Source organism: Scyliorhinus canicula, chromosome 13 (assembly GCF_902713615.1).
Source record: "Scyliorhinus canicula chromosome 13, sScyCan1.1, whole genome shotgun sequence".
NCBI classification, from domain to species: Eukaryota; Metazoa; Chordata; class Chondrichthyes; order Carcharhiniformes; family Scyliorhinidae; genus Scyliorhinus; species Scyliorhinus canicula.
In genome coordinates, this window is record NC_052158.1 from 10779181 (window position 1) to 10802663 (window position 23483).

The 23483-nt window shown below is 44.7% G+C and overlaps 1 protein-coding gene across 1 annotated transcript; it reads right to left on the reverse strand.

Annotated features, from left to right (window-relative positions):
* Positions 1–383: 383 nt before the first annotated feature.
* Positions 384–13255, reverse strand: LOC119976475 (zinc-binding protein A33-like). The gene is made up of 8 exons (XM_038817014.1): positions 13229–13255; positions 12530–12618; positions 9930–10452; positions 9748–9843; positions 9421–9654; positions 8503–8525; positions 7247–7362; positions 384–2498 (listed from the first exon to the last, which is right to left on the reverse strand). The coding sequence occupies exons 1-8, from the start codon at positions 13253–13255 to the stop codon at positions 1897–1899; spliced, it is 1710 nt and encodes a 569-aa protein (XP_038672942.1). The 3' UTR covers positions 384–1896.
* Between the last annotated feature and the right edge of the window lie 10228 nt (positions 13256–23483).

Below are 23483 nucleotides of genomic sequence, written 5' to 3' on the forward strand. Positions count from 1 at the left end.
ATACTCAGCAGGCCAGGCAGCACGGTAGCATGGTGGTTAGCATAAATGCTTCACAGCTCCAGGGTCCCAGGTTCGGTTCCCGGCTGGGTCACTGTCTGTGCGGAGTCTGCACGTCCTCCCCGTGTGTGCGTGGGTTTCCTCCGGGTGCTCCGGTTTCCTCCCACAGTCCAAAGATGTGCGGGTTAGGTGGATTGTGAATGCTAAATTGCCCGTAGTGTCCTTAAAAGTAAGGTTGGGGGGGGGGGGGGTTGTTGGGTTACGGGTATAGGGTGGATACGTGGGTTTGAGTAGGGTGATCATTGCTCGGCACAACATCGAGGGCCGAAGGGCCTGTTCTGTGCTGTACTGTTCTATGTTCTATAACGGCACTTACTCACTGCCTGAGCCCAAACTGAAGACAGTGAGTATCACAGCAGCAGCTGGTCTCCCACCTCCCCTCCCCTCCCCTCCTACTGAAAGTCAATGTGAGACTCACCGCTGAAAACCATGACAGTGAAATGTCCATCACCGTGAAGAAGGGAGAGGATTCGGGAGGTTTGGGGTGGAAATATTGACAGCTGCTCAATGCAGAACTAACACTAACTCCTGGTAAGTTATATAAAACAACAGTTGAGATTTTTTCACTCAGCTTCCACTCCCTCTTGTGTTTCTCTCTCTCGCCCTCGAGAAAAATTATTTCTTGGACCCCTGAAAAGACTCCTTGGTCCCCAGTTGGAGAATCATGGAACTGATTCATCTGAAACACTGTGATGTAGCACCAAATTCCACCTATGGAGCAACATTATAGGCAGGAAAGTCACCGGCTTCCAGAATTTACAACTCATCCCATCCAGTAGGATCTCCTCCACAATTGAGCTTCTATTTGTTTCTTCTCTCTCCCTGTTTCTTTTCCCAAGTCCTACAGAGGTCCTGGCTGATTTTTCAGGTTCCCGTTCCGATACAGGGGTTATACCGGGAATGTTAATCTGATTTCTCCGTCCACACCATGAAACACTCCAGGCTGTCGAATGTTGTCTTCATGTCCAACCCCCACTTTGCATATGTTTCTGATTCTGTCTCTTTCGCTCTCCCACAATCTGTAGAAATTGGACCTCCTGGAAAGACTCCCCGGACCCCAGTTTGAGAATCACTGAACTGATTCATCTCAAACACGGTGATCTATCGCTACCTTCCGCCTGTGGAGCTACATTACAGGCAGGAAGGTCACCGGCTTCCTGCAGTTCACAGCTCATTCTACCCAGTAAGTTCCTCTCTACAATTGAGCTTCTATTTGTTTCTTCTCTCTTCCTCCTTCTTTCCCCCGGCCCTACAGAGGTCCTTGCTGATCTTTCCCATACAGGGTTTACACCCGGAATGTTAACCTGGTTTCTCTCTCCACACCTTTAAACACTCCAGGCTGTCAAATGTTTTGTTCATTTCCAACCCCTGGTTTGTGAGTGTTTCTGATTCTCCTGCCTGTTCCCTATTGATTTTGCTTCTATTTGATTTTGAATTTTCCTTTATACTTCCCTGGGTATTATTTAATTTTCCTGCCCATGGATTTTCTCCTTTGTCATTTCCTTGCCATTGGTGATCGATCTCACCCTAGTTCCTCTTCCCTGCCCCTCTTAATGTTCAATTTCCCACCTGGAGTCTCTGAGACCCTTAGTTTATTTCTGTCTGTGTTTTAATTCTCCATCGTCTCTGCGTTTTGATTATTCTCCATTATCTTGGGGATTTTAATCTATTTTCCAGGAGTCACTGGAAAAGTTACCGCGTGTTTGTTGCTCCTCACCGAGTAAGGAAACAAAAAACAAAATGACCAAAACATTATTGTCACTCAGCTGTAATCACCCTGAGCTCAGGAACCATTTGAACCATCCGCACCCCCTGTGACTGAGACCCACACCCAGCAGTTTACAGCTGGCAGGAGGCAGGGAGATGGTGTGAAATTATGGGATGGATCTGTTCGTGATCTTTAATCCCGCAGATTGTCAGTGCTGTGGAGTTTTTCCCATCGTTATTCAATCCTGGACTGAAGATGGGAAAGATTCTCTCAGTGAAAGTGTGGGTGAAAGTGTGGAGATGGGACATGTTGTCCGCATTGTAAAATGACACCTGTCCCCCCATATAGTCCAGGAAAACCCCGATTTTCCGGGGATTCACACTCGGGGTGAGGCGGGTATCAGAGGGGGATGTGGCAGCAAAATAACCAATTCCGGGAAACAGCCCCACAATCCAGAATCCGGACTCAGGGATCAGGGAGATTCTCCTTTTCCTGTCCACAGACTCTCGGGCCACTCCCAGAATCCACTGAGTCTTCCCCCCCACCCCCACCTCCCAATAATGTCTCCCTGATGTGAATCCCTCTGATCCCAGGACACATTCCCAGGGATTAAACCTCTCCGGGGTGTCAGGGAGCGGCTGCCGTTTGTCTCCGAGTCTCACACTGGTCCGGTGCACAGACAGGATGAGCCGGGGATTCGCTGTGTTCAGATCCAGAGTCAGGGAGGCTGGAGCTGGGGAAAAGTTAAAATAACACAGTCAGTGATTTAGAGAGGGAGGGGGAGGGAAGAGAGAGGGACTGGTAGAGAGGGAAGAAGTGGTAGGCAAGGAAGAGGATAGTGAGGGAGAGGTAATTTGGGAAGTTGGAGGGGTGAGGTTCAGATGAGAGAAACTAGAGTAGGGAGAGAGTAGGAACGGAGAGAAGGAGAATGGGTTCCTCACAAACCTCTTTCCTTCACCCAGCTTTCCCTCGCCCTCTCTCTGCTCCCCCTCCAGCACATGGGTCATCCCTTCGAGCTCACTGTATTGTTACTCTGTCTATTCACACTCTCCCCTACGCCTCCGAATCTCTTGCTCATCCATCCCCCGTTGTCACTCCCCTACGGTGGTTAGCACTGTTGTTTCACAGGTCCAGGGTCCCAGGTTCGATTCCCAGCTGAAGTCACCGTCTGTGCGGAGTCTGCACGTTCTCCCCGTGTCTGCATGTGTTTCCTCCGGGTGCTCCGGTTTCTTCCCACAAGTCCAAAGATGTACATGGATTGGCCATGCAAAATTGCCCTTAATGTCCAAAAAGGTTAGGCAGGGTTACTGGGTTACAGGGATAGGGTGGGTGTGGGAGGAGTCGAGCATGAAGGGACAGTTTAAAAATGAGGGATCTGACATTTGAGACTGAGATGATGAGAATTTGTTTGCTGTCAGAGGGTTGTTAGTGTTTGGGATTCTCTTTCCCAGTGAGCAGTGGTGACTGGGTCATGAAATATCTTCATTCAGATCAGCCATGATCTTACTGAATGGTGGAGCGGGCTCGAGGGGCCGAATGGCCTCCTCCTGCTCCTAATTCTTGTGTTCTTGTAATGTAATTTCTGTCTGGTATCTTACAGGTTCGGATTGTGTACAACCTGTGCAGTGACATCGAAATGCTGCTCAGCAGAAATATCACTTCCCACCCGATCTCTCTCCAGCTTTTTCTCTCCTTCCCTTTGTTCCCCCTCCCTCTATCCACAATCTTGTCTTTCCCCTACAGCTCTCCTTCTCACAGTCTGTCTTCCCTCCCCTCTCTCACATTTCCTTTTCAAACTCTCATATTCTCTCTCTCATATTCTCTCTCTCCCATTGCCCTGCTATCTCACTGTGTCAATTCCCTGCCCCTCACTCACTCCCTGACTCATATCACTCCCTCTTCTCTCCATTTCCCCCCACCTGCATTTTCTCACTCCCCTTTTCCTCACACTCCCACACACTCATTCTACCTGTTTAACTTCCGCTCTCCTTACCTCTGCCCTTCCCACAATCTCTCTCTCCCTGCCATGCACTCACACTCTCTCCTCCTGCTCAACCTTATATCTTTCCCTTCCACTCTCGATCTCCTTTTCCCCTCCCACCCTCTCTCTCAGCCCCTTCCATCCCCTCTTCTAGCTATTAACCTGCTCCACCATTCACCATGGGGCTGGTTTAGCTCACTCAGCTAAATCGCTGGCTTTTAAAGCAGACCAAGCAGGCTAGCAGCACGGTTCGATTCCCGTACCAGCCTCCCCGGACAGGCGCCGGAATGTGGCTTTTCACAGTAACTTCATTGAAGCCTACTCGTGACAATAAGCGATTTTCATTTTTTTTTCATTCGGATCATGGCTGATCACAATGCGATTTCGACCCCACTTTCCTGACTATCTCCCCATGCAGGTCCAAAATTCATTCGGAACAAAATGGAATACTGGTCTTCATTATAAGAGGGATGGAGTATACAAGTATATGAAGTTTTGATCCAGCTGTACAGGACTTTGGTAAGAGTAAAGGTACAGCTTTGGGCTGCTTACTTAGGGAAGGGATACTTGCCTTCATAGTCTTTCAGCGAATGTTCACGAGGGAGTTTCCTGGGATGACGGAATTTGCTTATGAGGAAAGATTTAGCAGGTTAGATCTCACCTTAGGGCAGCATGGTAGTGTTGTGGTTAGCACTGCTCTCTCACGGCGCTGAGGTCTCAGGTTCAATCCCTGCTCTGGGTCACTGTCCGTGTGGAGTTTGCACATTCTCCCTATGTTTGCATGGGTTTCGCCCCCCACATCCCAAAGATGTGCAGCTTAGGTGGATTGGCCAAGTTAAATTGCCCCTTAATTGGAAAAAATGAATTGGGTACTCTAAATTTATTTTAAAAAGACTTCTCATCTTGACGTTAAGAAAAATAAGCTGGGCGGCACGGTGGCACAGTGGTTAGCATTGCTGCCTACGGCGCTGAGGACCCGGGTTCGAATCCCGGCCCTGGGTCACTGTCTGTGAGGAGTTTGCACATTCTCCCCGTGTCTGCGTGGGTTTCACCCCCACAACCCAAAGATGTGCAGGTTAGGTGGATTGGCCACGTTAAATTGCCCCTTAATTGGAAAAAATGAATTGGATATTCTAAATTTATAAAAAAAAACAAAGAAAAAAAAAAGAAAAATAAGCTGTGATCTTATTGAAATAGTTTTTAAGGAGTTTGACAGAGGAAATGCTGGAAGGATTTTTCCTCTTGTGGGGAATTTTGAACCCGTTTGCAAGTGAGGAGTCTGTCTTCTTTTAAATACAGAGATGAGGAGGAATTTATTCTCCCAGAAGGATGTTTGCCTTTGGAATTCACTTCCAGAGGGAGCAGTGGGAACTGGGCCATTGTATACAGTTGGGCTGAGGGTAGACAGAATTTGACCAACAAGGGAGTTCAGGGTTATCGAGAAGAGGCAAAAGGTGGAGTTAAGGCCACAGTCAGATGGGCAATGATCATTTTGAATGGGAAAGCAGAATCAATGGGAAAAATGACCTACTCCTATTTCTTCAGATCCTATGATCATCAAGCTATCCTAGTCCCTCACTGGAAGATCACTGGTTTTCTGCCCCCCAGCCCTCCCAACCCCACCCCCAAACCCAAAAAGGCCAACCAAGCATCTTTCCACACAATAAACCTGTGAAAGATTGTGGGGACTTTTCTCTGTAGTTCAACCCTCAGAATGGACTGGGCCTCTGAGCAAATTCACAGAATGAGCAGTGGCTTCACTAGTTCACTACCTGCTCCATCAATGGAGTCACTCAAAAAATCAACCTCACTCAATCCAAACTGCTATGTCACTATCCCTTTTCTAAATTTGATGTTGTCCTACTTTGTTGCAAACTCTGTGACTGTGTGAAAACTATGAATGTTTGTCTTCTCTGTCTTGTTTGAATCTTGAATACTTTGATAGGGTCCCCTGGTCTCCCTTTTCCAGTGCAGACTCACCTCCTGATGATTAAGGAGTCTAATTCTACATCCAATATTAGTTGCATTTTAATACATTATCCCCAAAGACACCATATCTTCCTGATATTACATTTTAAGAGCCGTCCCTGATGATTCCCTTATTTCCCCTTTCATTATGTTTTGCTGTTAGCATTTTTGATCCATGGATGCTTAATGAACATATACCTTTAAGTCAAGCAGCAGAAAGAAGGGGGAATTCAAGAAGTTGCAACATGTTATATGGTGCTGCTAGCTTTGGACAGCAAGACCCAGACTTCTCAGCACCCAAGAGATGGGTTGGGACTTGGTTCGATTGATTGGCTGGTGGTCAATGAATAGGCTATAAGGCTGTAATCTGCCTTGTAACAGGGGGTGATTAGGTCCTACACAAGTGGAATAATATTTGGAGACCCAAGGAGCTGGGTTGAATCCTGGACACTTGTGGGAAGGACCTGCTCTTCTCTCTCTCACACACACTCTCTCTTTCTCCAGAAAAGCTGTGAGTTGCTGTATTTCTGAAACTGCAGAGACCTGAATGACTCTACAGGCTGCAAACAGAGACCTGGGATGGGATTCTCCGACTCCCCGCCCGGTCGGAGAATCGGCGGAGGGTGGCGTGAATCCCACCTCACCGCTCCGACGCCGGCTGCCGATTTCTCCGGCGTCGGTTTTCGGATGTGGGCAGGGATCGCGCCGCACCGGTCAGGGGCCGTTAGCAGCAGCACCCCCTGGCAATTCTCCGGGCCCTGATGGGCCAAGCGGCCTCCCGTTTTCAACCAGTCCCACAAGCATGAAATAGATATGGTCCATCCTGGCGGGACCCAGCTTGGAGGGCAGCTACCGGAGACCTGGGGGGTGTGGGGGGATCTGGTCCCGGGGGGGGGGGGGGGGGGCACCGATCTGCGGGCAGGCCTGCACCATGGGGGCACTCTTTCCCTATGCGCCAGCCTCTGTAAGACACCGCCATGGCTGGCGCAGAGAAGAAACCTCCTACGCATGTGCAGGAAACATGCCGGCAGTCCTGCGCATGCAGCAACTCGCGGTGGCCCTTCGGTGCCGCTTGACGTGGCGCCAACTACTCCGGCACCGGTCTCGGCCCCGGAAGTGCGGAGGAGTCCGTAACTTCCGGGCGGCCCGACTGCGGAGTGGTTTTGCGCCGCTGTTGGAGCCGGTGTCAGGCCATCCCGCCAAGTGCGGGAGAATCCCGCCCCTGGATCTGGAAGCTTACCTGGAAGGAAGGTCTGCTCAAACTCAACCATCTGAAATAAACATTCTTTTCCTTGTAAGGGGGAATTGGTGCTCTATTCCTCTGGTTACACAGATCCCTTCACTGCTGTGACACACGGTGCTGATGGCTTCAATCACTCACCCAGAGGAACCCACAGAGAGTAAAATATGAGAATGGGATGGCTGCAGAGATTAATAACAGGAAATATGAAAATCTAATCCAGGACTTTGGAGACCTGTTTGTTCATTCCAAAGTGAATTTATAATCAGGAAAATTAATCTCAGCGTTTTACCTGGGTTAATTAAGTGCAGCATTTCTCTCCACGTTGTGTACTGTAACGGTCCGTTAAACTTTCCAATGGGTAGGGCGGCATCAGATACTGAGAGTGACAGCTCGGCATCACTTATCCTGTAAATAATAGTTGATGTCATAAATCATTGCTTGTTGGAAAACTTAAGAAATGCAAATAAGAAACTATTTGAATAATCTATCTGTCCCACCATTCCCAGAGTGAAAGCAAAATGTTAATTTTAGTTTGATAGCTGAGCAGGAGCAGAGAATGGAAAAACCCATGTCCAGAAAAAGATTCATAGTCTGATAACAGATTAGTTACCAAGGCATCACACACACTCAGAAGATATACACAATCCTCTGAGACTGAGCTGCTCTAATTTTGGCCTCTTGACTAGCTTTGATTTAAGTCACGCGGCTATTGGTGGCTGGGCCTTCAGATTTTGGGGCCCTAAACTCTGGAAATTCCCCCTAAAATCTTCCCCTCTCTTCTTTCTCCTTGAAGAAAGCTCTACAATTTTGCTCCGTCTTCTGTGTTAATACTTCTTTATATGGCTCGGTCTCAATAATTACTTTTTAAGTTCAAATGCTCCTGCGCATCACCTTGGGATTTTCTAATGTGTCAAAGGCATTATAAAAATACGAATTATTGTTGTTATGGTTGTTATCGGACATAGCAAGGTTGTATGAAAGTATAAAAATAGAACCCGGTTCTCCTTTAAGGCGAGGCTCTCTCAGATATAGAATATAGAGAAATATAGAGAAATACAGCACAGAACAGGCCCTTCGGCCCACGATGTTGTGCCGAACTTTTGTCCTAGGTTAATCATAGAATTTTGGACAGTAAGGGCAATTTATCATGGCCAATCCACCCAACCTGCACATCTTTGGACTGATGCTGTGAAGATGTTTGAATGACCCACATCTAGGGAATCTGGACCGTGTGACTCTCTCAGGGTCAGTGGGAAGGTCCCTACCTCACAGGGAGACTGCAGCTTGTAAATCATCACTGCGGGTCCTGGAACATGGTCCTGTTATTTACATGTCACCGTGTCACTTAATACAACATTGGAGAATAGCTATTGATCACTGTATTAAAACGTGTTATTACAATGAAAACACTCGTGTGGGAATCATAAACGAGTTATCGTCACCCGACTAATAGACCTTGGAAAATGTAATGGAACTATACGCAGGGGAGAAGTTCACTAAAATTCAAAATAACATAATTCTGAGTTATTCTTAAAAATGTCCTACCTTCTCTTCCGAGAAACTCCCACCTGAAATAAATAAATCACAACAGTGACGATGACAGTAACAGATTTCAGGACGAGGAAGACAGGATGGTGAAATGAACAGATACAGGGGCAGGTGTGATTTCACACGTGGATGTCAAGTGATGCATTTTGGAAGGACGAATGAGTGGAGACAAAATAAACGAAATATTACAATTTAAAATAAATATTGGAACAGAGAAATCTGTAGGATTGAGTTCACGAATATTAGCTAATTGTAAAAAGAGGGAAATTTATTTTGCCAATGAATTTTGATGGAACATGTTGACTGAAATGCTGGAGAAAACAGATTCATTGGTGATTTTCAGAAGGGATTTGGAGATATATTTGTGAACGGTACAATTGCCCACAATCAGGATAAAGAGCCGGGACAGTGGGACTAATCGGAGATCTCTTTCACTGACCCGGCACGACAAGATGGAGAGAATTGTTTCCTCCTGTGCTGTAGAATTGATATAATGAAGATGATCTTTGTGTCAGTTACTGGACTCAACATCAATCCCGCTCACAGACACAGTGACTCTCAGACCCACCGTATTAGACACACCCACAAAACTCACAACATGCGAATGGAACTGAATGACAATGTCAATTTCAGGAGAAAATTACACTAATGGAGCAAGGAAACAATTCCAAATAAGTGTCTAGATCGGGACAACTCATTTCCGGGAGGTTCCGTTATTCCTGAGATTCTACAATATGGAGACGGTTAGTTCAGTGACAATCTAGATATTCCCGGAAATGGGCACAATCTCAGTTTCATTCTGGCTTCATATTGTTCAGTAAATTCTATGTTAATTTCAATTTAATTTCACAGTTATCATCAGTTATTTTGTGACTGTGATGTTTCACTGAACTGACCCGCAATATATTCCCTCACCTTCAAAAATTCCAGCTCGTCTTTTTGCTCCATCTGTTTCTGCAACTTTGAGAGTTTCTCTTCAATTGAATTTAAATTCTCCTGAATCTCTCGAAGGTTTTTCTCCATTGGTTCTAGAATCCTCTCCTCTTCTTCCCTGAGATCTCTGAGTAAACGCTGCTCTTTCTCAGTGAGAATCTGGTGCATTTTACTGAACTCGGATGTGATGTGGGTCTGCAGACTGCTCGACTGTTCCTACCAAATGAAATGTGAAACATAATTGATGTCCCGCGATAAAGGGAACAAAACTAACCGAGATTCCAGAAAATCAGCACAGGGAGACCTTACCCTAACTTCAGAAATCTTCCCTTTCTGTTTCTGTTCCGTTTCTAGAACCGCCGATTTCTTCACAGTGAGAGAATCTAAGGAAGATTTCAGCTGATCCTGGAGTTGGAAGAAAAAAACAAGAAATTTGTTATAAATCCATGTTGGAATAAAATAATTTGTTGATAAAATATATCACCTTTTACCTTGTAGATTTCAACAGCTTCTTTAATCGGCAGAAAGTTGTGAGATTTGTGTTCCCGCGAATCTCTACAAATCAGACAGATCAATTTCTTGTCAGTTTCACAAAACAGCTTCAGTTCTTCCTGATGTTCTTCACAGTGAAGTTTACTTTCCCTCTCTTCCCGATTCAACTTCAATTTTCGTGCTTTCTCGGCCAGATTCCCCAAGGCCCGATTTATCCTGAGGTTTCTTTCCGGAAACTCCTCCCTACATTCCGGACAGGAGTTTATCTCCTTCTGTTCCCAACACTGGGAGATACAGGAGCGGCAGAAGTTGTGTCCACAATCCAGTATTACCGGGTCAGTGAAGTAATCGAGACAAATGGGACAAATTGCCTCCTCGGTCAAACTCTGGACCTGCTGCTTGAGAGCCATGTTCACACTCAGCACTTCCTGATTCAAACTGCTTTCAGTTTCGATGTTACTGCCGAACACCTCCAGTTCAATGATTTCTAGATTATCTACGAGTTTACGTTCTCGCGAATTTCTCACCGAAGAGATAAAGGATAACGGAGCTGAATAATTGAATTCTTTCAGGGGCCGGTTGGGTTCCAGGGAATGGTGACAGTGGAGAGAGAGAGCGAGAGAAACAGAGAAGGAGATGAGCCAGTGATGGGAGACATCAAGATTCAATTGAACTTTTCTCCAATCTTAATTCGCTGCCGATTACAACCCCTCTGGGGAAACGGTGTGAGATCCAGGTCCAAACATTGATTTGTGTGAATGTTTTCAGCCGCTCACATTTAAGCAAAAAAAAAATACCGTAAATGACAGGAAGTATTTAAAACAATGGATACAGGGAAGATATTTAGAAGTTTGTTTTTGTTTTCTAGAAAGGAAATCTTACGGATTTATATATATTTATGGACCCCTTTCGGGGATCCAGATCCAGATCTCTCCTCCAATATTTGGCGGACTTTCTTCACACAGAGAGTGATGAGAATGTGGAACCTGTTGTCACAGGGAGTGAGCACAGTAAGAAGTCTCACAACAGCAGGGGAAAGTCCAAAAGGTTTGTTTTGAATCACTGGCTTTTCGGAGCACTGCTCCTTCCTCAGGTGAATGAAAAGGTGGGTTCCTTTCACTCCTCACCTTCTGGCCTGGGCTTGCGAAATCCGACCAACTGTCCTGGCTTGAGACAATTCACATCTCTTTAACCTGTAATTATCCCTCTCTCCAGTCGCTCCATCTGGACCTTTAAAGCAAAAAGTGCAGAGGATACTGGAAGTCTGCAGAGGGATTTGGATAGGTTAAGTGAATGGGCTCGGGTCTGGCAGATGGAATACAATGTTGACAAATGTGAGGTTATCCATTTTGGTAGGAATAACAGCAAAAGGGATTATTATTTAAATGATAAAATCTTAGAACATGCTGCTGTGCAGAGAGACTTGGGTGTGCTCGTGCATGAGTCGCAAAAAGTTGGTTTACAGGTGCAACAGGTGATTAAGAATCGAATGGAATTTTGTCCTTCATTGCTAGAGGGATGGAGTTTAAGACTAGGGAGGTTATGCTGCAATTGTATAAGGTGTTAGTGAGGCCACACCTGGAGTATTGTGTTCAGTTTTGGTCTCCTTACTGGCGAAAGGACATACTGGCGCTGGAGGGTGTGCAGAGGAGATTCACTAGGTTAATCCCAGAGTTGATGGGGTTGGATTATGAGGAGAGGTTGAGTAGACTGGGACTGTACTCGTTGGAGTTTAGGATGAGGGGGGATCTCATAGAAACATATAAAATTATGAAGGGAATAGATAGGATTGATGCGGGAAGGTTGTTTCCACTGGCGGATGAAAGCAGAACTAGGGGACATAGCCTCAAAATAAGGGGAAGTAGATTTAGGACTGAGTTTAGGAGGAACTTCTTCACTCAAAGGTTTGTGAATCTATGGAATTCCTTGCCCAGTGAAGCAGTTGAGGCTCCTTCATCAAATCTTTTAAAGATAAAGATAGATAGTTTTTTGAAGAATGAACAGATTAAGGGTTATGGTGTTCGGGCCGGAAAGTGGAGCCGAGTCCACAAAAGATCAGCCATGATCTCATTGAATGGCGGGGCAGGCTCGAGGCGCCAGATGACCTACTCCTGCTCCTAGTTCTTATGTTCTTATGGAAAGATTTAATTGCCTGTAAAGACTCGCATTCAAAGTATCATCTTGCATCTTTGACTTTGTCTATATATATGTTTCTGGAACCCACCTCTTCATTCACCTGAGGAAGGAGCAGTGCTCTGAAAGCTAGTGATTCGAAACAAATCTGTTGGACTTTAACCTGGTGTTGGAAGACTTCTTACTGTGCTCACCCCAGTCCAACGCCCACATCTCCACATCATATATCTGACAGTATTGAACATTAGGTTTTATTGTTACTGCCTGGGTGTTAAACAGCTCCTGTGTGGAACACAGAAAGGACAATCTGGCCTGAGTTCACCAATGGCTTGTTTGCCACCATTACTGTTGTTAAATTCTCTGTTAGCTCAGCAATTATGACAATTATAGTGGTTTCCAGAGCGGATTTCAAAACCAGCTAACTACTATAGTATATATTAAATTAATGCCGAATGTTAATTCGTACATCCTTCCCATATTCTCCCGATAATCTTTACCACGAATAACCGTGGAACATCTCACCAAACAAGGATTGCATGAATAGAATTTCCGAATCTGGATGTTATCAGATACAAATCTAAGAATATATCACAATCCCTGTCTGATACAATACAGGAGGATGATATTCAGCCTATCGAGACTGGGGAATATGGATGCAGCTCAATTTATTGATATTAATTTCAACCAAAGGAAAATCGTAGAATCATCATAGAATCTCTGCAGTGCAGAAGGCGGCCATTCGGGCCATCGAGTCTGCACTGACTCTCTGTTTGATCATCCTACCAAGGCCCATTCCATTCACCTATCCTTTAGCCACTATAGGGCAATTGAACATTCACCATTCTGTGGGAAGGGTTTCCGAATGAAAATTCTGCATTAATTTAATAGAAGTGCAGCATTTAGCTGGCTTTGACTTTCTCTATGTAAACCAATATAATTGTCATCGCGACGTTGCTGTGCTAACAGAGGATTGAACAACAGATTGGCCAATCTACCAAACCTTCATACATTTGGTCTGTGGGAGGAAACCCACGCAGACAAGGGGAGAACGAGCAAACCCCTCACGCACAGTCATTCAAGGCCGGAATCGAACCCGGGTCCCTGGCGCGGTGAGGCACTGTGCCGTCTTCTGGAAAGTTTCTGTCATTTTCGACAATCCCCCTACCTGCTTCTGCACTTGTGAGTAATTCATTGCGGATGCAGTAAGTTTCTGGGATGTGTTGAGACTGTGTGTGAAGTCAAGTCTTTGATAGTTCCAAAGAGCACCGCTGCCACCTACTGGCAGAATGCCAGTGCTGCAGGAAATAATTCCCCGTTAAAAATGTGGAACTTGGATCTTCGAAGGTTAAAACGTTCTACGGACCGAATAACCACCTCCTGCGTTGTATCAGACTGGAGCTGTTATGCATTCTTACAGTTCTATCTGATTAGATCCAGATTCGCGATTCTATTCATTCAATCCCATTGTTTGGTGAGATGTTCTGACTAATAGTGAGAACGATTAACGTGGGAGAATGTCAAATTAACATTCACCATTCTGTGGGAAGGATTTCCGAATGAAAATTCTGCATTAATTTAATAGAAGTGCAGCATTTAGCTGGCTTTGAATTTCTCTATGTAAACCAATATAATTGTCATCGCGACATTGCTGTGCTAACAGAGGATTGAACAGTAATTGGTGGAGAACAAGTGATTGGTGAACTCAGGAACAGAACGTGATCACTGTCAGTCTGGGTATCGTGACTCTGGCTTGTACAAGTCAACTCGAATCTGCTGCACTCCTGCTTTGTCGGTTTATCTCAGTGTTAACGGATGTCTTTGTGTCTAAAATAACACCTACACATCTCTCTTTCAAACAGCCGCTTATGCGCAGCTGTGGGAATGTAGTGTTAGTTGTTCCTGACACGAATTAGGAATATTGACATTCTGCCCTTTCCAGACTTTTGGTCTCAGCATTGAATTCAGGATCTTCAGATTGTAACCACCGTCACCATCCTGCTGTAACATAGGACCATAGGAATTAGGAGCAGAAGTAGGCAATTCAGCCTTCGAGTCTGCTCCGCCATTCAATCATGGCTGATCGCTTCCTCGTCTCAAAGCCATCTTTAACCCTTTATTAAAAAAATCAGAAATATATCCATCTCTCTTGAAACCATTTAATGCTTTAGACTCCACCCCACTACGGGGCAGCAAATTCCACAAATTCACCATCCTCTGCCTCCTCACCTCAGTTTTAAATCTGTCACCACTCAAACTATATCTGCAACGTCTTGTTCTAGACTGTCACACAAGGGGGAACATTTGATCTATGTTTATTTTATCAATCACTTTTAGTATTTCATATACCTTGATCAGATCCCCTCTCATCCTTTTAAACTCCAGTGATATAGGCCCAAACTGTTTAATCTCTCCTCATACATCAACCCTTTCACCCCCAGAATCAATCTGGTAAACCTCCTCTGAACTGTCTCCAATGCCACCATACCCTTCCTCAAATAAGGTGACCAAAACTAGACACAATACTCCAGATGTGGTCTCACCAACACCCTATAGAATTGCAACAACACTTCTCTACTTTTATACTCCAGTTCCTTTGCAATAAACGCTAACATTCCATGCCTTTCTTATTACATGCTGTACCTGTATACAGACTTTCTGCGATTCATGCATAAAGACACCCAGATCGCTCTGCCCAGATGCATTTTGAATCTCCTTTCCTTTTAGATAATAACTTGCCTGACTATTTTTACGGCCAAAATGTATAACCTCACACTTATCCACATTAAACTCCATCTGCCAAATTTTCGCCCAATCTCCTAGTCTATCTATATTTGTCTGTAAAATCTGTATCTACTCTTCACTCTGCTTTCTGTCAGTCAGCCAATCCTCAATCCAATCTAATATTCTGTCCTCAGCCCCCTGCGATCTCACCTTCTGAATAAATCTTTTATGCAGAACCTTGTCAAATGCCTTCTGGAAGTTTAGATTTACCACATCCACAGGTTCCCCATTATCCACCTTGCTGGCTAAGCCCTCAAATAACCCAAGTAAATTTGTCAACATGACTTCACCTTCATAAAAACATGCTGACAATGGTAGATTGAACTTTGTCTTTCCAAATGTTCAGTCATCTCCTCCTTAATAATTGATTCCAACAACTTCCCCACCACAGAGGTCAAGCTAACCAGTCGAAAGTTTCTTCCTTTTGCCTCTCTCCCTTTTTGAATAGGGGAGTTACATTAGCCTGTTTCCAATCCACCGGAACTTTTCCAGTATCCAGAGAATTTTGAAATATCATAACCAATGCATCCACTATCTCTGCTGCCACTTCCTTTAATACCCTAGGCTGCAGGTCATCAGGTCCCGGAGACTTGTCTGCCTTTAGTCCCATTAGTTTATTCAATACCTTCTCCATAGTGATGGTTATTGCACTAAATTACGGTACGTTAACTGCAGTTCTCGGAAAAATGTTATTATCCTCTACCGTGAAGACAGAGGCAAAATATTGGTTCAGTCATTCCACCATCTCTATGTTCCCCATTATTACCTCACTAGTTTCGTCCTCTAAAGGGCCAACATTTATTTTATCAATTCTCTTCCTCTTATATACTATAGAAGCTTTTTGTATCAGTGTTTTTGTTTTCTGCAAGTTTCCTTTTCTTGTCCATCTTAGCTTTTTTGATTTTCTATCTTTAATAGCTCTTTGCTGACCCGAAAGTTCTCCCAATCCCCCAGTTTACCACTAGCTTTTGCAGTATAGTATGCCATAGTTTTTGCCTTTATGCCCTCCTTGACTTCCTTGTTTAGCCATGGAATGTTTTTTCCCTTTTACAATTCCTCTTCCTCTCAGGAATATACTTTAATTGAGGGGTGTTTAATATCTCCCTGAACATCCATCATTATTCCACTGTCCTACGCTCAATTATTTGTACTCAGTCTACTTAAGCCAACTCTTTACTTGGGCCTATATAATTACCACTGTCCAACACTAAAATCCAGAATGGCACTCCATCCTCTCTTGCTCAATCTGAGTTTAAAATTCTAGCATGCAAAATCACTCCTTCCAAGAGGATCCTTAACGACAAGACTATTTATCAACCCTTCTTCATTACATGATACTAAATCTAAAATACCCTACTCCCTGGTTGGCTCCATAACATATTGCTCTAAGAAACAATCCCTCATGAACTCTATGAAATTTCCCGAGTCTACCCTTGCCAATTTGATTAATCCAGTCAATATGCATATTAAAATTACCCATGATTACCCATTGTGCCCTTCTCACAATCCCTCATTATTTCTTCGTTTATACTATGCCCCACTTTGGAAGCATTGTTTGGGGGCCTGTAAATTACTCCTCCAAGGAGTTTTGTTTTGCCTTGTTTTTCTATTTCCACCCATATCTGTTCAATATCTTGGCCCTTAGTGCCATTATCATTTCTTAATACAACCTTGATGTCATTTTTAACCAATAAAGCAACACCACCTCCTGTTCCATTCTGTCTATCTTTTCAGAAAACTGTACCCTTGGACATTCAACTTCCAGTCCCGGTCCTGCTGTAACCACGTTTCAATGATCCCCACCAAATCATACCCATTTGTCTTTCTTTGTGCCATCAGCTCATTGGCCTTATTCTGAATACTGCGTGCATTTAGGTACAAGATTTTTAAATATGTCCTATGATTTGTCTTTCCCTTCCAGGATTTTCTTGTGCACTATGCTTTTCAGACATTCTGACCTCCTTCATTAATCTCTGATAACACTCTGCCTCATCCCCAACTTTCACTCCCCTTGTCACCTTACATTTTAATTTGTTATGTTTTCTTAGCCCTCCAGAGTAGTTAGTCTGGCTCTGGCTGTTCACTCTATTAACCTCTACATTCTCCTCACATGCTGACCTGCTGTTCTGGATCCCATTAACCATTATACTTCTTGTAGTTTTACCCTTCTCCCCCCCCCCCCCCCACCCTCCCGTCCCCCCATTTTTTAGCTTAAATTTCTTCTGACCACCCTATTAATCCTTTCCGCTAGAACACTGGTCGCAGATTGGTTCAGGTGGAGACCGATACTGTCCAAATACTGAAGCCAATGCCCCATGAAATGGAACGCCTCTTTCGTGCAGCACTCCTTTAGCCTCGTGTTTACTTACCTAATTTCATCATTTCTATGACAATTTGCACATGGCTTGGGTAGTAATCCAGAGATTCTAACCCTTGAGCACCTGTTCTTTAATTTTGTTCCTAGTTCCTGATAATCCCCAAACAGGTCCTCTTTCCTAGTCTTGTTCACATTGTTCGTCCCAATGTGGACCACAACAACTGGATCCTCCCTCTCCCACTCCAATATCTTTTCATGTTGGTTAGAAATGTCCATCACCCTGGCACCAGTCAGACAACATACCATGCGGGACTCTCAGTTATGCTTACAAAGGATGCTATATGTCCCCCTAATTAGAGAATACCCTGTGATGATATGCATAAAGCAATTCTGTACATAATATCAAACACGACCTCCGACCACCAGGTGGCAGTGTAAACCCACCACGTGACCCTGTGTCTGGGGCGTTGGGAGTAAGTCGGGTTGGTGGATAACGTATTTTGCAGTAGCTCTATAATAGTTAGTTAATTTTAGTAGTTTGTTATTTTATTTATTCTAGCTGTATTTCCCACACAGTTGATTCATAATAAAATATTTAAACTAGATGTTCTGTAGTGCATCATTCATATTGGCCAGTCTACAAAACATGACATTCCCAACAACTACCACTTGTCTTTTTGCTCCCCCACTTGAATGACCGCCTGTACCATGGTGCAGTGGTCAGCTAGCTCATCCTCCCTGGAGTCATTTTCAACAAATACCTCGCACCTATTAAACAAGGTCAAGAGCTGAGTCTCCTTTTCATGCCTGAACTTCAGATCCCGCTACCTGCCTCCCTCGCAGCTATACCCTCCTGTCCCTTACTACCGGCCGAATTCGAGGTAGTTACCCCGAGGCGTGTGATCTCCCTCAAACGACCCTTTAGTAAATTACATAAATTGCCTAGTTCTTTTTGATGGAATGATACAACTGCATCAAAGATCCCTTATAACCCCATACTCATCATTTAGCCTAAATAATTGTTGTGATAAACCATATTCGTTATTTCCCACTTTCAGTTCCGTTCCATCTTTGTTGTTGTGTTGTTATCAGAGGGTTTTACTGTGACGGATGGTGGTGCAGTTGTGAGTAATTCATTGCGGATGCAGTAATTTTCAGGGATATGTTGAGACTCTGTGTGAACTCAAGTCTTTCATTGTTACAAAGAGCACCACTGCCACCTGCTGACAGAATGTCGGTGCTGCGGGAAAGAATTCCCCATTAAAAACAAAGGGGGTTCACGTGATGTTAACGCGGGAACACCGGTGTCACGGCTTTGGCCCTAATCATATTTTAATCCTTTCATTTATCCCGATGCACAGCCAATAAGCACCTAATCCTGGAGTGAAAACTCCCTACTATGTCCCAGGAAGATTTCAGGTTGGCTTGAGACAAAATACGTAGTAAAGTGATGAAGATCTTGGATTGAAAGAAGAAGTTGGGGAGGAGCCGAGTCCTCAATATGGTGATTTGTTCAGTGAACCGACTTTCCACCAGACCCCAGTGAAATGAAGATAATGTTTGTGGGCAGCACGATGGTATCAGGAGTCCGACTAGGGACTTTTCACAGTAACTTCATTTAAAGCCTACTTGTGACAATAAACGATTTTCCTTTCATGTCATTTCAACCCAAAGATGTGCAGGCTCGGTGGATTGGCCACGCTAAATTGCCCCTTAATTGGAAAAAATGAATTGGGTACACTATATTTTTTTTTTAAAGGATGTTTGCCAGACCTCTTAACACCTTGGCTTCTCTGAACTCTGTGGATGACAATGATTTGGAGTCATAATCTGCAGTTCATCACTAATCCTGGATTTTAGCCCTTGTCGTACTGCTATTTATCATGTCGATAGGGGTGATCTGGTATATGCGCACTGAGGCGGATTTCGCCTGCCATCCTTTGAAAACCAGGGCTATCCGTTTGTTTATAATGGAATACATCCCTCAGCGTGTTCCTTTAATGTCCTTGTTGTGTCAGGTTTGCAAGGTGGCATGTGGGACAATCTGCATTGCTTCCGTTCCTGTGTTAAAATTAAATCCTATTGCTGTAATATCCTTAAAGAGGATGAGGGTGTTCTGGAGTGCGCTGCGTAGGGTGGCTAGCACTAGGGCTGTGCAATATTGATCTGTTTATTCTTCTGATAATCCTTGCATTTATTGTGGTGCTACATACTATATGGTATCCTTTACACTTGGCTAACGAGTAGCGGCACTGTGGGGTGGGTGGGTGGTTTGGGGCAGAGGTTGGGGTAGGGACACAATCCTCACAGCTGGCGAGAAAGGCCCATGGAACTATTGGTGTTACAGAGTTTTTATCCCGTATTTTTATTATTTGGGGGTCAGAGATTCCGACAGACTCTGTAAAGGTGCAGACAGAGCGCATATCCTGGTAAAATAGACTGTTTTGCATCAATAGTGCCCCTGGTGTAGCTGGAGATGGGGGGAGTATGTTTTGGCGCCTGCCCAAGCATGGCGGGAGAATCTATGGCTGTCCAGCCTTCTCTATACCTGTGTCAGTATTTTTCATTCTCCTTGGCTGAATACGCAATGGCAGCCGCTCCGTTGAAAATCGTGGAATGAGGGGCTACAATTGTTTAAATGGATTGCATCCCTCAGTGCGCTCCTTTGATGGAGCGGGGCAGATTTAGCCTCAGAATACCGCGCAGTCTTCTTTGCTTCAAGCCTAAAACACAGATTGAATCCTACTTGTTTACCAGCGGTGTGGGGTGGGTATAGGGGTCTACCGACTTTATCTTTGGCCCCGTGTCAAAATTAAGTCCTGATGGAAGGGTTTGAGAAGTTAAACTGGCAGTATGGGACAATATGCTTTGCCTATGACTGGTGGTGGGTCTCTGTTCTCTTGGAGAGTACGCTGTGTAAAGTTCCATAGTCCCCAAGGATCACAGGTTACTCTCCCCTTTTGAGAGAGAGCGCTGACGACTGGGGGTTATTGAAGCTGAGGGTCATCACACTTCAGACCAATGGCAAGGGTGCGAAGGTAGGGCCTTCATGATTAATCTGCGCGCTGTGCAGCATGTTTGACACTTATCCTATTAAAATGAGGGAGGAATGTGTCGTTTCTTAAATAGGAGAGGGTTGACAAAGCTTTGTATCGAGGGAAGAGTTGGGGGCACCTCAAATTGAAAGGGGCCGTGATTGATGTGCCTCCCTAACGCCTTTTGGGCAACTACGTTTGCAGAGCCGGAGCGAGTATTTTGCTTTGGATCCTGCGAGAAGTTGGACTCCGGACTGTCTGACTTACTCCTAGAAAGTTTCCTTAAGTTACGTGGTTCTATCTCCAGTACGCTGTCAGCGTGCATCGTTATCCTATGTACTCATGGCTTTATCTTGTTGTTTCCCCCAATCCCTCAAACATCCTTTCATTTTTTGTACCTTTGGAGGCGCTGTTTGTAATGAATAGTAAATAATCCGAACCAATCAGCTTGGTTCTTTCTTGTCTCTTTCTGTATATGTGGAAAATGATGACGCCGCACTAAACCAATCCTTGAGGATTGGTTTGTAAAATGGGGAAAAATTGTCAATAAAAACATATAAACAAGTAACGGCCCAAGAAGTGAAGACTGTCTTTGAAGGTGCACAGGCATGATGGACCGAATGGTTTCCTGTGCTGGATCGCCAGTGATTCTTCGGTATTCTGCCTTTGATTCCACCTTCTCAAAACTGATATAATTCAATCTCTTTGTTTATCTGTTCCATGAACATCATTGGGAAGATTAACTGGAAAATACACACTGAAATCAACTATTAATTAGAACATAAACACGCAGTGTGGTTGTCAATCAATGTGTAAATTTACAGACTAAACTGTAGCATTTAACTGGCTTTGATTTCAGCTACAAGAATGAGCTTAAATCAAGTTGGTGTTGTTCAAACAGGATGATTTAAGTTCAGCAATATGAAAGCAAATCACTGCGGATGTTGGAAATCGGAAATTAAAACAGAAAGTGCTGTAACACTCAGCAGGTTTGGCAGCATCTATGCCTCTTCTGCAGAGTTCAATGATTGGAGAACTCAGGAAATAAACAGGATCAACCTCTGGCTTGAACAAGTAAATTCCGATCCGCTTCACTCCTGGTTTGTCTGTTATCCAGTGAATACCGCAATGGGGTTCACTCAGCCGGGCAAAATTATCTGACAGTCAACTCACTCATCAGACTGACTCCTGCTAAAGCCCGATTCCTTTGCTCCAACATTGGTGGCTGTGCCTTCAGCTGTCCCGGTCCCAAGGCCAGGATTCCACCTAAACCGCCTGGCCTCTCTCCATTCCTTTCAGATTCTCTTTAAATATTAAGATTGGCAAAGCATTTGGACACCTGGTAAATAGGTTATTTCTGTTGCTCATTATCAAATCTTGACAGTTATTTAATGATTGTTCTGATGAGAAAACAGGTTGTCTTTAATGGTCGCCTGTTGGGCCGTAAAACAGCCGCCTGACAACTAAACTTGGTGATAATTTGGAGATGTTTCCTGTGTGTTTCGGGCAGGAATGATGTGAACAGAGGAAGAAGAAGATGAAGAGCACAATGTAATGTTACAGTGTGGGTGTCAATCAGTGTGTGTAATGTTTGAATGGAGCTGGTGAATCAGTGGGACTCAGGATGACAGAATGTGGTGAGAAACCTGAATCAGCTGAATTTGGGACATTGTCACTTTCTAAAGCTCGGGGCTCCGAGACCTTTCCCGCGCTCCCCTCCCCCCACTCGCGCGCGCGCTTCCCACCACGTGATGCTGTGCTGAGTACGCACCCTCCCCAGACGCTGCCTGATCCTCCAATCAGGGCCGCGCTTCTTCCCGCGCTCTCTCTGTCTTCGGCCGCTCGTGCTCTGAGGTTGGGCTGGCAGGTCAGCGCGCTGCCGATCTTTGCGCTCTGGGAAAATTCCTCTGCTCCTCTTTACCGTGGGATCTGAAAGATCCACTTGAAGCAGACTCACCGGAAGGACTGAGATGGTGGGAGGCAGAGAGGAACAGGAGTGGGCCATTCAGCCCCTAAAATCACTTCCACCTTTAAAGTAAATCATGGTTGAATTTATTCCAACTCCATTTACCCACCTTCGCCTCCTAACGATTGATACTCTGGGAAGCTCCAATTGTTCCAGTATCCACAGGCTGCGGTTGGTTACTTCACTAAAGGTCGAGATGACCTGCGATCTTTAATCTGAAACATTAATTCTATTTGTCTCCACAGATGATGCCTGACCTGCTGAGTATTTCCAGCAGTTTTGTTATTTCAGATTTCCAGCTCCCGCAGTATTTTACTCTTCTTCCTGTGTTATGGAATTGTCTGGTAGGAACCAGCCACAACAGGAAATCCATCGCATCATCTCCCCAATCCTGCTGGTCAGAGAAACATTCCAGAAAGAGGTGGGAAACTGCCTGGGTTCCAGGGGTCGGTGTCAGTTGTGGTTCAGTGGCAGCGCCCTTATCGCTGAGTGAGAAGAAAGTGGGATCGATTCCACTCCACACTTCAGCACATAACCGGAATTGGAGGGATCTCACTGACCTCAAATCAGCTCAGCAACCCCAGGAGCTGTGAAAGAAACTTTGTTCTTTGCTTCCTCGCAGATAAAACCAAATCTCACATTCACCTTCCCTCTAAAGATTTTCTCTGTGTTATATAGAATCGTAGAATTTCCAGTGCAGAAGGGGGTCAATCGGCCCATAGAGCGTACACGGCTCCTGAAAGAGCACCCTACCTGAGCCCACACTTCCACCCCATCCCTGGAACCCAGTAACCCAACCTAACCTTTAGACACTATGGACAACTTAGTATGACAAATCCACCTCATATGATGTATTTCCCTGAACCAAAACTGTGACTACACATCAAACCTACTCACTGGTCCTTCATGCATTTTGGAATGTCCCAAAGTGGTGAAAGGCACTATATAAATGCAAATATTTCTGACTCATAAATAAGATCGAAGGTCACAGGTTCAGTCCCTCTGAACATCTTCTCTGTTCCTGTAATCTAAAATATCTCCTTGACATTTATTGTACTTTATGGTTTAATATGAGCGGCTGCTGTCATAAACACAATTCAGTTTCTGGACCTAGATCTCACACCGAGTTTTCCAGAGCTTTTGTTATTGGCAGTGAGTTTAGGCTGCAAATAAAATGTAACGGGATCTCGATCCAACCCATCTCTGCCTTCTCCCTCTCTCTGTTGGTCTCTCCACTGTCAACATTTCTTGATCCCGATGAGACAACCATTGAACTGGAACAGCAGACAGAGAGATCTGCAGTGCTGCAACCAAAGAGGAG